Below are 13004 nucleotides of genomic sequence, written 5' to 3' on the forward strand. Positions count from 1 at the left end.
TATACTGATCTCATTATTTCCTATCTATGTATACTATCTATCTATATGTCTATCCATACATTTAAATCCATCTATATTACATAATTACATCATTGTGCGTATTAGTCCATCCATTTTCATCGATTTATCGGGATATATCAATATATCAATATCAATATATATCAATATATATATATATATATATATATATATATATATATATATATATATATATATATATATATATATATATATATATATATATATATATATATATATATATATATATATATATATATATATATATATATATATATATATATATATATATATATATATATATATATATATATATATATATATATATATATATATATATATATATATATATATATAAGTATATGACACACACACACACACACACACACACACAAACACACACACACATTAGAAATAGATATAGTGCATTACATTAATTTTGTCCCGAGCAATTACTGTTGTTGTCTACACATGAATATGCTGCGTTCCGTGCACCACAAAACGGCGGTACGCGGTGCGCCTCGCGGCCAGTGCAGGCGACAGCTGGTGTTCTCCGGGCCATCAATCCTGCCGCGGTGAGCGGCGGCGAGAGGTGTTGTGGCCCGGACACACTTTCCCTTACGTAACATAAGGCATCAGATTCATTTCGAATAAAACTTTCGATGATTTCTTTGTTATTATTTGTATTGCTGTTATAACAGCATCCCTGACTCAAGCAGAAGGCAGCCATGAAGAATGTCACGAGAAATCGTTCCTAACAAAAGTTTTACATTTGAGTCGTAAACTTTCATCCACAAGAACTGTGAATTCTTCAGTAAATGTAAATTATGAAAACGAACGTTACTAGCTACATTACTTGTTGATGATGAAGGCGGAAATATCAAACAAACGCTACGGCAATGCATGAAACATTAGTGCGCCTGTAGCTCCAGTACAGACATTTCCTATATGTGTTTACACCTATAATAAGGAAAACGGGAAGACTTTCTTGCATTACGTAAGGAGGAGCAGATGGCGAGCTGCGCGGTGGCGAGGAGGACCTGGTGGTGACGCTGATGAGGTGGCCCCGACGCCCCAACCTCAACACATGCTGGTTTGGCGACACTTAATTAAAGGCGGAATATATGATGGCCCCCGCTTTACACACACACACACACACACACACACACACACACACACACACACATCGTTTACACCTAGTTAACTCTTGTTGCACATCGCCATAAACTTTGTCTCACCTGCAAGTACAGACATACATATAAGACAAAAGTTAGAGACTAACCCCTTCAGCGAAAACTATTTATGTAGGTACATATCAATGAGTATAATAGTAATAATAGTAGTAGTAGCAGTAGTAGTAGTAGTAATAATAATAATAATAATAATAATAATAATAATAATAATAATAATAATAATAATAATAATAATAATAATAATAATAATAATAATAATAATAATAATAATAATAATAATAATAATAATAATAATAATAATAATAATAATAATAATAATAATAATAATAATAATAATAATAATAATAATAATAATAATAATAATAATAATAATAATAATAATAATAATAATAATAATAATAATAATAATAATAATAATAATAATAATAATAATAATAATAATAATAATAATAATAATAATAATAATAATAATAATAATAATAATAATAATAATAATAATAATAATAATAATAATAATAATAATAATAATAATAATAATAATAATAATAATAATAATAATAATAATAATAATAAAAATAATAATAATAATAATAATAATAATAATAATAATAATAATAATAATAATGATGATGCTGATGATGATGATAATCATCATGATAGCACCTGCACACCATTGCAGCGCCTCGTCCTCGCGTCTCGCCGCCTCCGCCTGGTCACTGCACGTGCCGGGCGTCGCGCCACACGCCCGCCACTTGGTCAGGCATAAAATACGTGAACTGGGAATCACTGCCCACATCTTTTCAACGCGACGGCCCTGAGAGGCAAGTCATGGAGTTCGAAGGTGTCAAGGAAACAAGATATTTTAATTGGCTCTTTTGTTGACAGTGAAAAAAAAAAAATATATATATATATATATATATATATATATATATATATATATATATATATATATATATATATATATATATATATATATATATATATTGCTGTTCAGGGTAATATTTTTTTTTTTTAATAAAGTCAAATCCATTATCACTTTATATCAAGACAATATGCTTTGCTTACTAAGAGTCTACTGGTACGAGGCTAGATTAATAGTCGCCTCATTTACTTAGGACTTCACCCTTCCCACGTGCTGATCGATAAAACGGAAGAAAACTATCACTGGACTGAAGAATCATACGTTGCACACGAAAAGAGATAGACTAAAATTGCCGCCACTTCCCTGGCGCACGCGCCTTCACACTTGCTTCCTCTGTCGACCTCTTGCGTGTATATGATAAAGATATCTTCCCTTATTCCAATCTGAGTGGTCTATTCCTGCCGTCACCAATACATTATAGCACCTACTACTACTACTACTAGTTTAATAATAATAATAATAATAATAATAATAATAATAATAATAATAATAATAATAATAATAATAATAATAATAATAATAATAATAATAATAATAATAATAATAATAATAATAATAATAATAATAATAATAATAATAATAACAACAACAACAACAACAACAACAATAATAATAATAATAATAATAATAATAATAATAATAATAATAATAATAATAATAATAATAATAATAATAATAACATCAATGATACAAGAACAGAGAACGGTAATGGCCCTTTCTCCATAGCCCTCCCACACACTTCGCCGCAGCTTGAGGGTCCTCGCGTCGCATCTGTAAGGGCGGCGAGAGGAAGGTCTGACAGTGGCGCGCATTCAGTTATCCTTCCAGCCTCCGAGGAATACAAGGGACGAAGTGCTTCAAGAGGAAGGACGACAGGAGCTTTGTCTCTCTCGCCTCGAGGTTGGGGTGGACGGCTCCTTAGCGCTGCTGTGTACCATCGTAGTAACAAATTTTAAGGTGCTGTTCACATACTGGGTTTCGCAATTCACAGGTTCAGCTTAACAAGTCACGATGGAGAGCAGGAAGTGACATATGGTAACTTTCTTCAACCCGAACTCCCCTTACTTCTTAGTCTTTCAACTCCCTCCTATGTATGTGAACCTACCAAGAGCAGGCCTACTAGATCCTAAGGGTTGGCCAGGCGCACTTCAGGGTCAGGGCTGCCCCATGAGAAGGCATCCAAGGCACTGATAAGGGCGAGGAAGAAACGCACTACCCCGACACTCCACCGTCGGCCTCCACCACCGATAGGCGACACTGAAAGGTTGTAGTGAGCTTATATTAATCCTACTGCGTTGGCGTGAATACTTTTGATATAGTATAGTCTTGTTATTCACTAATCAGCATAGGAAGAGAGAGAGAGAGAGAGAGAGAGAGAGAGAGAGAGAGAGAGAGAGAGAGAGAGAGAGAGAGAGAGAGAGAGAGAGAGAGAGAGAGAGAGAGAGAGAGAGAGAGAGAGAGAGAGAGAGAGAGAGAGAGAGGGGGGGGGGGGGGTTGAAAGACGGAAAACTGCCTCAAAAGGAAAGCACAGATACAAGCACCCAGGTCTGTGCATACAAAAATAATGACATATACATAAACCTTCCTTTGTTATAAGACGCACCTGGAGGAGGAAGAGGAGCAGGAGCACGAGCAGGAGTCACAGCACACACAGCGTCCAGGTCACAGCTCCGGGATCCTGCCATCACCTGAGTGAACTCCTCCCACGAGCATCCTGAACCAGCACACCCGTCGAGCCCCACCAGCCGCTCACCCACGGCCACACTCACCCACCACCTGACAGAGAGAGCCATCTAGAGCATGAAAGGAAAGCACATTACAATAAAGTACAGTATAGTATGGTCCTGTACCATATTCATCACATAAGGCTAATATTAAGCCCATGTCTTCTCCAACACCATAAAAAATAAAGTTCAAAACATTATTAGAAAAAGGTTCAAAGTAGCTGACAAATAAAACAAAATGAACGATTTTTCTTGTTACGTAAACACAAACACATCATTTCAACAGACACCTCGAGCTCAATTTGCCATTACTTTAATTTTTACTTTTATTTCAGGAGCAGCATGTCGAAACGCATCCAGATAGTGACTTTCCAGAGCAATTGCAATGAATACCTTGCTTGTTAATAATTGCAGAAGAGAATGCTGGAGAAGTGGCACCGTCTTTACGACAGGATACCGATCAATCTATCGCAGAGACACGGTGGCTTTCGCGCCAGTCTTGAACCGACGCTTGAAATACTGCTTTTTCTTTCTTTTTCTTTTCGGTTTGTCTTTTTTTATGTAGGGAGGGAATGCGGATTTGAGGAGCGAGAGTGTAAATAAGAAAATCAGTATAGTCAGTGTAGTTTTGGGTCAATTGACAGCGTAAACATGAAAAAAGTTAGTAATTTTGGTAAATCACTTGTTGATGGATATGATATTTAAGATGATGTCAGAGTTTCTGACACGAGCAGTGAGAGTCTCAATGATAAAATAGACTTTCTGTGGGTTTAACTAGCAGAAAAAAAAATTAAATGAAAAAAAGACATCCTATTGCATGGGTCGACTTTCCAAACATTTTCCAACGAAATTTGAATTAAAACATATTCTTTAGAAAGACTGCGATGCTATTCAAAATAAGTTATAATTAAAAATGCTAAAGGGATTGATAATGGAAACATAAATATGATTATAAATCGATAACAGATGTCAGGACACACAGCACTGGGCATCAATTGGACAGTCTCAAGTTCAGAAAGGAGATTAGGAAAAACTGGTTCATGAATAAGATAGTGAACGAGACAGATATGTAATTGATGTAAACACCATTGAAAGTTTATCATAAAGGATAGATAGATTTATGGATGGTGAAGTGTTGATAAATAACTAATGCCCAGGAGCTGCCACGTGTAAGACGTCTGATTTCTTGTAGCCTATCCTTGTGTATTCTATTGTATGATGTCTCGCCTTCACCTGTTTTGAGCGCAGCGGGAGAGCGTGAAGGCGAGATTGGTGGCAAACGTTCCATGCTGGGAGGTGCGCCACTGTCTCGCCGGGTTCATGTGACGGTGTGTGAGCGGCGCAGCGTCACGGTACAGCCCCAGGCGAGACATGACCTAGGAGTGGAGAAAGAAAGAAAGAAAGGAAAGAAAAAATGAAAGCAACCAAGCAAGAAAGAAAGAAGGGAACGAAAGAAAGAAAGCAAGAAAGAAAAGTTTAAGAAAGAAAGAAGAGAAAAAGAAAGAAGGAAGGAAATAAAGAAAAAAGAAAGGAGAAAAGAAAGAAAGAAAGAAAGAAAGAAAGAGAGAAAGAAAGAAAAGAAAGAAAGAAGAAAAAAGAAAGAAAAGAAAGAAGAAAAAGAGAAAGAAGAAAGAAAAAGAACGGAGAAAGAAAGGAACGAAGAAAGAAAGAAAGAAAAAGAAAGGAAGAAAAGAGAAAGAAAGAAAGAAAAAATGAAAAGTATAAGAGAGAAAGAAAAGAAAGAAAGAAACAAGAAAGAAAGAAAAGTGTAAAAGAGAAAGAAGGAAATAAATAAATATATAATGAGAGAAAGAAAGAAAGAAAGAAAGAAAGAAAAAAAGAAAGAAAAGGAAAGAAAGAAAAAATACATAAAGAAAGAAAGAAAAGAGAAAGAAGAAAGAAAGAAAGAAAAAGAGGAAAGAAAAAAAAAGAAAAAGGAAGAGAGGACAAGAAAGAAGAAAGGAAAAAAGAAAGAAAGAAAGAACACAGATAGGTAAACAAAACCATGATCGCAGTAGTAGTAGTAGTAGTAGTAGTAGTGGCAGCAGTAGTAGTAGCAATAGTAGTAGTCGTAAAAATAATAAGTATAATGATATAATTAACTTGTACTCTAATTAAAAGTAAAGCTAAGGATCAGCAACAACGGGTAACGTGATAGACAGCTTTAGGACACAGGCAGGGACCAGAATGTAAACACCAAAGAGGATGATGTGAACAAAGTGAACAGTAATGTGGCTTCTGCAAACACGAAGGAAAGTTGTTTGTTTTAAGTGGACCGGATGACGAATGCTACGGGATATATCCTGAAGAGGTGCAGATCATAGGACGACTGTTAAAGCTTTCTGCAGGATCATGGCGCTCTTTTTAATTGTCTGAATAAAGTACCCATGTATACACTGACATGGGAGATATTTAACATTATCTATCCTCACTTCCTGACCTCTCTTTGCCGCTTTATATATTTGTCTACCTATTTATCTGTCCATACACATGCAGCGATGGGAGTGCTGTCCATACATACAGTGAGGAGCGCCGTGGAGTGGGTGAAGTAGAAGATCCCTCGTGGACTCGGCCGACCCTCCACAACATCACTGGAAGCACATCATCAATTTCGTAACACAAACCGCCTAAGTCATTATTTTCTAGTTTCCAGAAAATCAGGAAAGAACTGTCATTGTCTCATTTGTCTTAAGATTTAGGCAGATATGAAAAGGTCAATTCTAGAACACTTAAACCCTGAATGACGAAGGCAACTATACAAAAATGGGCGTCACATGTTGAAAAATTGATGTAAACAAAAACCTGGAAATCGCTGAAAAATGACTTAGGCAATTATTTTATGAGGGTGATGACATACGCTTCCTGGATGATGATATTACGCGAAGCCATGACACAAAACTAGAAAAACTAATTGTACAAAATCACTACTTCGTTTACTTGTTTATAAGTATTTCTGAGGCAGATTTCTACATTTTTGTGATTCTGATAGTAATGATTTTTCCATGATCTCTGAAAAAATATCTTCCCTAACATCATGGGATGCCAATCCCTGGAATAGGCAAACAAGGCAGTCCAGGTTCCCAAGCTTGCAGGCAGGAATAATAAGATGCTTAAAGTAAATCAAGGTTGCAGCAAGAAAGGATTGACGAATGCTACTGCCAACACCCTCCTACTGCTTGCTCTGGGGCAGCGATGACAGTGCTCACCCCACCAACACACACCCAGGCGCCGGGGAGTCCCTTGTATACCTACTGACCTGAAGTGTTGGTAGACGTCCTTCAGCGGGGGACAGGCCATCGCCGTATTGATGTTGTGTCCATACCCGTCCTTGTAGTATGACATCAGATCGTGGTAGTCCTCCATGACCTTGACCAGACATGAGGAAAGCTATAATGTCAGCAACAACAATGATCTCACACACACACACACACACACACACACACACACACACACACACACACACACATAAAAAAATATAGATATATAAATATATATATATATATATATATATATATATATATATATATATATATATATATATATATATATATATATATATATATATATATATATATATATATATATATATATATATATATATATATATATATATATATATATATATATATATATATATATATATATATATATATATATATATATATAGTAGTAGTAGTAGTAGTATATATATATATATATATATATATATATATATATATATATATATATATATATATATATATATATATATATATATATACATACACAACCCGTGCCTGTGTCCACGGGCCCGGGCCGACCAACAACCCCCATTATGAAATCCTACCGGCGCTATACGCCAAAACGTAAAAGTAAAAATAACAGTGGAAGCCCATGAAATGTAGAAATTAGAGCAGACAGGGAACAAGATGGAGAGATGAAATTAAAACTTTTACCGGAGCAGGATGGAGTACTTTAACAGTAAACACAGAAGTGAGGAGCTTAGGAAAAAGCCGTTGACTTGCAACGGACTATAAGCAATGTTTGGTGACGATGATAACGATGACTTATCAGTTTCTATGCCTGGATGAGAGTGAGTTAGGAAAAATGCTATCACCTGCAGGTCGTGGGGCGTGAAGGCGACGCACCAGGGGGAGGGTCGCGCCGGTTGCCACGCCTGATAGTGACGACAAGCGTCGTACAGCAGCTCCACCTCGTCTGGGAGAGACACACACCAGGCTGGTTCACTCAGAATGAACCGGCAGCACTTTCATGCGTCCGTTGTCCACAGTATAAATGTATAATAAAAAATATTTGGTTATTAACGTATCAACTGGTGCGAGATTGCGAAGCTGTTTTTCTTTTGTTGTTGTTGTTTTGTTTTGTTTTTGTCATTAAAAGAGGCAGATTAAGTGCCGAGAAAGACAAAAAAATACAAAAAAGATTGTTCCTATATAACTTCAGCCAAAGATGTCAAAAGAAGACGATCAATATAGTTCGAGGTGTCTTTGTACTCCACTTTTATGAAAGGTCGTAGGAAGGATGATGCGCTTTGTGCAAAAGGAATGAAAATCTATGAAAGAAGCTAAACACAAAAATTATATTACAAAGTTTATACGAAGATGATACAAATGCTGCAAAATGAACACACGATATAACTGCTGCTAACTGAACACATGATATCCATATGTCGTTAATAGAACACATGCTATCATTGCTCTTAAATGATATGATGATACAAGAGCTGCTAAATGAAGACCTGAGGATAAAACTGCCGCTAACTGAACACATGATACAAGTGCTACTAAATGAACGTGTGCCAAGAACTCAGATTACACCTGCCTCTCGAACAAGGTCGGCCCAGGCGGCGGGACACCCTGTTCAGCACGCGCGTCACTCGCCGTCCCGCCCAGAACAGACGACCCTCCCGCGTGGCCGCCGGGTTGTCCTCCACCTCCACCAGGTACTTGTCGCACACGTCATAGAACTGTCCACCCAAGGAGAACAAATGAATGTGTGTGTGTGTGTGTGTGTGTGTGTGTGTGTGTGTGTGTGTGTGTGTGTGCAATATTCTTCATGCCACGAGACGAAGGTTCGGTGCGTCTCACCTTCAGCAGCGGGTCAGGGTCGAGGGGCAGGGGCAAGTAGGCCGAGTCGTCGCTAAACAGTCCTTTGGCATAGGCTCTCGCGCTGGCCTCCGTTCGTTGAGTCGCGGTGTGGCGGAACTAATCAACAGTAATAAGGTTTTTCGCACTTTTCTTGCACCAGAGGAGGCAACTGATAGAGCCATCAAAATACAGTACATACAGGAATGTAGGAGCTATGTAAGACATGATTGTCAGTACCAACACTCTACAGGTTGAGAGCTGAATAGACTGACGACACACACCTTGAATGAATCATTAGAGAAGTTTTGGTCCAGGAGGGAAGGCAGAGCGGCCTGGTACCTGGTGGCAAGACCATGTAATTCCAGTTCTCCCTCGGGCGCCAGCATCGAGGACCAGGACGTGTTGAGACCCTCCAGACTCCAGCGAGTCAACAGTGACAGGTCACCGGCACACAGCCTTCCTGTGATGCCGTAGAAAATAATGTCACTCTCCAAACTTAACAGAAAGTCACTGAAGCAGAAGAGATACCCCAAAGTTATATATATATATATATATATATATATATATATATATATATATATATATATATATATATATATATATATATATATATGTCTAATTATTTATCTATATACCTGTCCGCCTACTAGTTATCCAGCGTTCTATAACTATTCATGTTATCTTTCGTTAAGTGATTTATTCTTGTTTCCGCGGTGAATGGAAAGTTATGTTGCCTCAAACTGAAAATAATAAAAGGAAAAAATAATGAACGTTCACTTACCTTGCCCCAACCGATGGGCTTTAACAACTTCAGCTTGCAGAACGGGCAGCTCCGACACGAAGGCCGCGATGACACCTGCACTTGCGTACCGAGTCCCGTGGCGGATGAGGTGCCATGCTTGAGCCGCCACACAACCTGTTTATAGTTCCATCGCTCAATTTGAATGATCAGTGCATCTGGTTCAGAAGAAATTTCATATGACTTATTATGACTGATTTCCAATTGCACGATGACAACATCAGCTTCGGGTTTACCTTCAGGGACCAAATCCAGGTGAGAGAAGTGCCCTTTGGCGTAGTCGTAAGGAGTTTTGGTTCCAAAGTGGTGGTATGGATGTGTGGCATTACTGTAACAGTACTTACGGTGGCGGCGTGGTTCGGCCTGGGTCAAACAGATAGAAAGACTCGCCAGCACCCACCATATCACTAGGGCTCTCGTCCTTAAACCTTGGTGGACTGCCATTCTAACCTTGAGTGCACAATATAGGCTACATCAGTGGATAAGATACATTTTCAACTTACGCGTATGTCAAAATCAGAATCAACAATACGCAAAGATTTTGAACAAAATAACTGAATGCTGTGTAATTTAGGCAAATTACCTCACAGCACTTGTTAGTGTGACTGACAGCGCGAGCACCGAAAAGGCGACACGTCACACGGCGTAAGTGGGATGGAAAGGGACAACGAAGTTGCCAGATCACGCCAGGACAATCCTCTCTAGCTATATTTTTGAGGAACAAAACTGGAAAAATAGTCTTCAGAACAAAAAGGATGTACACAGGTATGTGAAATATAAAACAGAAATCAAAGAATCACACCTGCAATTAGGCTTGTCCTTTATTGCATGTCCTCTATACACTGACATAAAGAGAAAAAGTCAGGCTCTGTTCCAACAGCCATACAAAGAAAACTAGACTGCTGAACTGCTATTTGAAGACCACACTGACAAAGAAGAAGTGAAATGGGTTATGTATGCACCGCCTTCCTCCATTGGTGTATATCCCCAACGAAATACCAAAACAAAGAAAACAAAAAAACAAACAAACAAAAAATGATATATATATATATATATATATATATATATATATATATATATATATATATATATATATATATATAATATATATATATATATATATATATATATATATATATATATATATATATATATATATATATATATATATATATATATATATATATATGGGAGAGCGGTGATGATTTGGAAAGAGGGATGGCCCGGACATCGCATTTACTTTGTTGCCTCGACCCACAAGGCGTAACCACGCCCTCAGAGCTGTTTTTTTCGATGCAAGTCCGATTTTATGCTTCTTTGCATCTAATATGTACATATTATTTTCAGGGCGTATCTAAGTTCTCACGTCAAGAATATGGCAAGTAGCGAAATGTCCATTATTACGTACGGTGACGCAATAATGCACGGCGAAGGTATTACCGTATAACGTATATACACGATCACCCGGCTCTCGTGTTAGAAGTGGAGTGTGACCACCCATTTATTTTATATCGAGTCGTGATGATTCGGACAGCTGATTTTTTCATGATTTCCATTAATTTCGTATCAATTTAAACACTACAAGTGTTGCAACAGTTATAAAAAGGTTAATTTGGTTAATTTATATTCAGATATTATGCTTGTGAGAAGAGCTAGAAGGAAGCCATAATTCCATAATTCTTGAGATATTTCTTAAAGGTCTCCTTTTAATTTACTTTTTTCCTATAATATTGAGAGGATACCTTTGTGCTTATACAGATGTCTTGTAATAGATATATTCTTGTTTATTAGCCAATCAAACTTAAGATATCAATATCATGCCAAGTAATACGAATGTCCGTACCATCCCACCTCCCTGGCCGAACCATCACGGGTCGGGATGGTTCGGACGATCTAGTTTCATCACCTACATCTAAAAAACTTGAAATGGCTATGGGTTTCACATCAACAACCTAAAGAGCAAAAGGATAAAGGAACATTTTGAGATCAACAAGATTACACTACTTCTTTAATGTATTTATTTATTTATTTATTTATTTATTTTTTCGTTGGGGATACCCCAAGGGAGGTAGGCGGAAATGGACGATGGGGTGGGGCACTGGAGTTCCCCCACTGCTGCCATACTCCACAGATCACCGGGCCCGCCCCCCATCTCCAACCCCGCTCCAGCTCCCTGCCCTCTGTTTCTGTCTTTCTTTCTCTCTCTCTCTGTTTCTATAGAAATTGGTGTATTTCCGAAATTATTTCATAAATTATTCAAACTTTTTTTCTACACCACTACTGAGGTAAAAATCAAAGCGTGTTTTCTGTACATACACTCATATACTCTCTCTCTCTCTCTCTCTCTCACTCCATGCACACACACACACACACACACACCTGGAGAGTATCAAGAGACGCCTGACAGTTCCCGTCCCCCTGGAAGATGGGGACTGGGGAGGAACAGGGGGGAGGAAGAGCGAGGCTACCAGATCTCGTCTCCGTTCATGACAGCTCGAGTTTGGTGTTCCGCAGGCATTTGGTTTTGATTTGATTTGAAAAGGAGACAGTTCAAGGGCGTGAAAAAAAAGAAAATAATGAAAAAAAAAAAAGCCCGCTACTTACTGTTCCTGAATAGAGTATAGAGGAGTGGCCAAAAAGAGAGGTCACTTTTGGGAGGAGAGGTGTCCTGATACCCTCCTCTTGAAAGAGTTCAAGTCGTAAGCAGGAGGAAATACAGATGAAGGAAGACTGTTCCAGAGTTTACCAGCGTGGCGGATGAAAAAGTGAAGATGCTGGTTAATTCTTGCATGAGGGGTTTGGACAGTATAGGGATGAGCTTGATTAGAAAGTCATGTGAGGCAAGGCTGCGGGAGCAGGGGAGGCATGCAGTTAGAAAGTTCAGAAGAGCAGTCAGTGTGAAAATATCGATAGAAGGTAGAGAGGCAACATCGCGACGAATTTAAGAGGTAGAAGACCATCAGTAAGAGGAGGAGAGCTGATGAGACGAATAGCCTTAGACCACTCTGTCCAGAAGAGCTGTGTGAGTGGAGCCCCCACACATGTGAGATGCATACTCCATATGAGGGCGGATGAGGCCCCTGTATATGGATACCAACTGTGTGGGATTGTAACTGCTGCCACCCTCACTGCTTCACTGCCACCACCACACCACTCGGCCACTTTAGTCAATCAGACAAAACAGATAGAGGTAGGATTAGCACTGGATCGAGCAAGATGTAGGAAGATCATCGCAAGTCTGACCCCAAGAATGGCAGAAGA

General features: G+C 38.2%; 1 protein-coding gene across 4 annotated transcripts; it reads right to left on the reverse strand.

Annotated features, from left to right (window-relative positions):
* Window positions 1-2748: 2748 nt before the first annotated feature.
* LOC127006318 (multiple inositol polyphosphate phosphatase 1-like) lies at window positions 2749-10717 on the reverse strand. 4 transcript variants are annotated; one of them, XM_050876152.1, is made up of 13 exons: window positions 10327-10717; window positions 9980-10193; window positions 9726-9860; window positions 9226-9404; window positions 8945-9061; window positions 8679-8823; window positions 7954-8054; window positions 7114-7223; window positions 6379-6448; window positions 5091-5233; window positions 3737-3909; window positions 3239-3390; window positions 2749-3060 (listed from the first exon to the last, which is right to left on the reverse strand). In XM_050876152.1, exons 2-12 carry the CDS (start codon window positions 10185-10187, stop codon window positions 3260-3262), a joined length of 1512 nt encoding a protein of 503 aa, XP_050732109.1. In that variant the 5' UTR covers window positions 10188-10193; window positions 10327-10717; the 3' UTR covers window positions 2749-3060; window positions 3239-3259. The 4 variants fall into 4 exon arrangements, with proteins under 4 accessions (XP_050732109.1, XP_050732117.1, XP_050732098.1 ...); XM_050876160.1 differs by having other exon boundaries at window positions 2752-3390; window positions 10088-10193; window positions 10327-10716; XM_050876141.1 differs by having other exon boundaries at window positions 2752-3390; window positions 10327-10716.
* Window positions 10718-13004: the final 2287 nt, after the last annotated feature.

The sequence above is a fragment of the Eriocheir sinensis genome, chromosome 3 (genome assembly GCF_024679095.1).
Source record: "Eriocheir sinensis breed Jianghai 21 chromosome 3, ASM2467909v1, whole genome shotgun sequence".
In the NCBI taxonomy this organism is placed as follows: Eukaryota; Metazoa; Arthropoda; class Malacostraca; order Decapoda; family Varunidae; genus Eriocheir; species Eriocheir sinensis.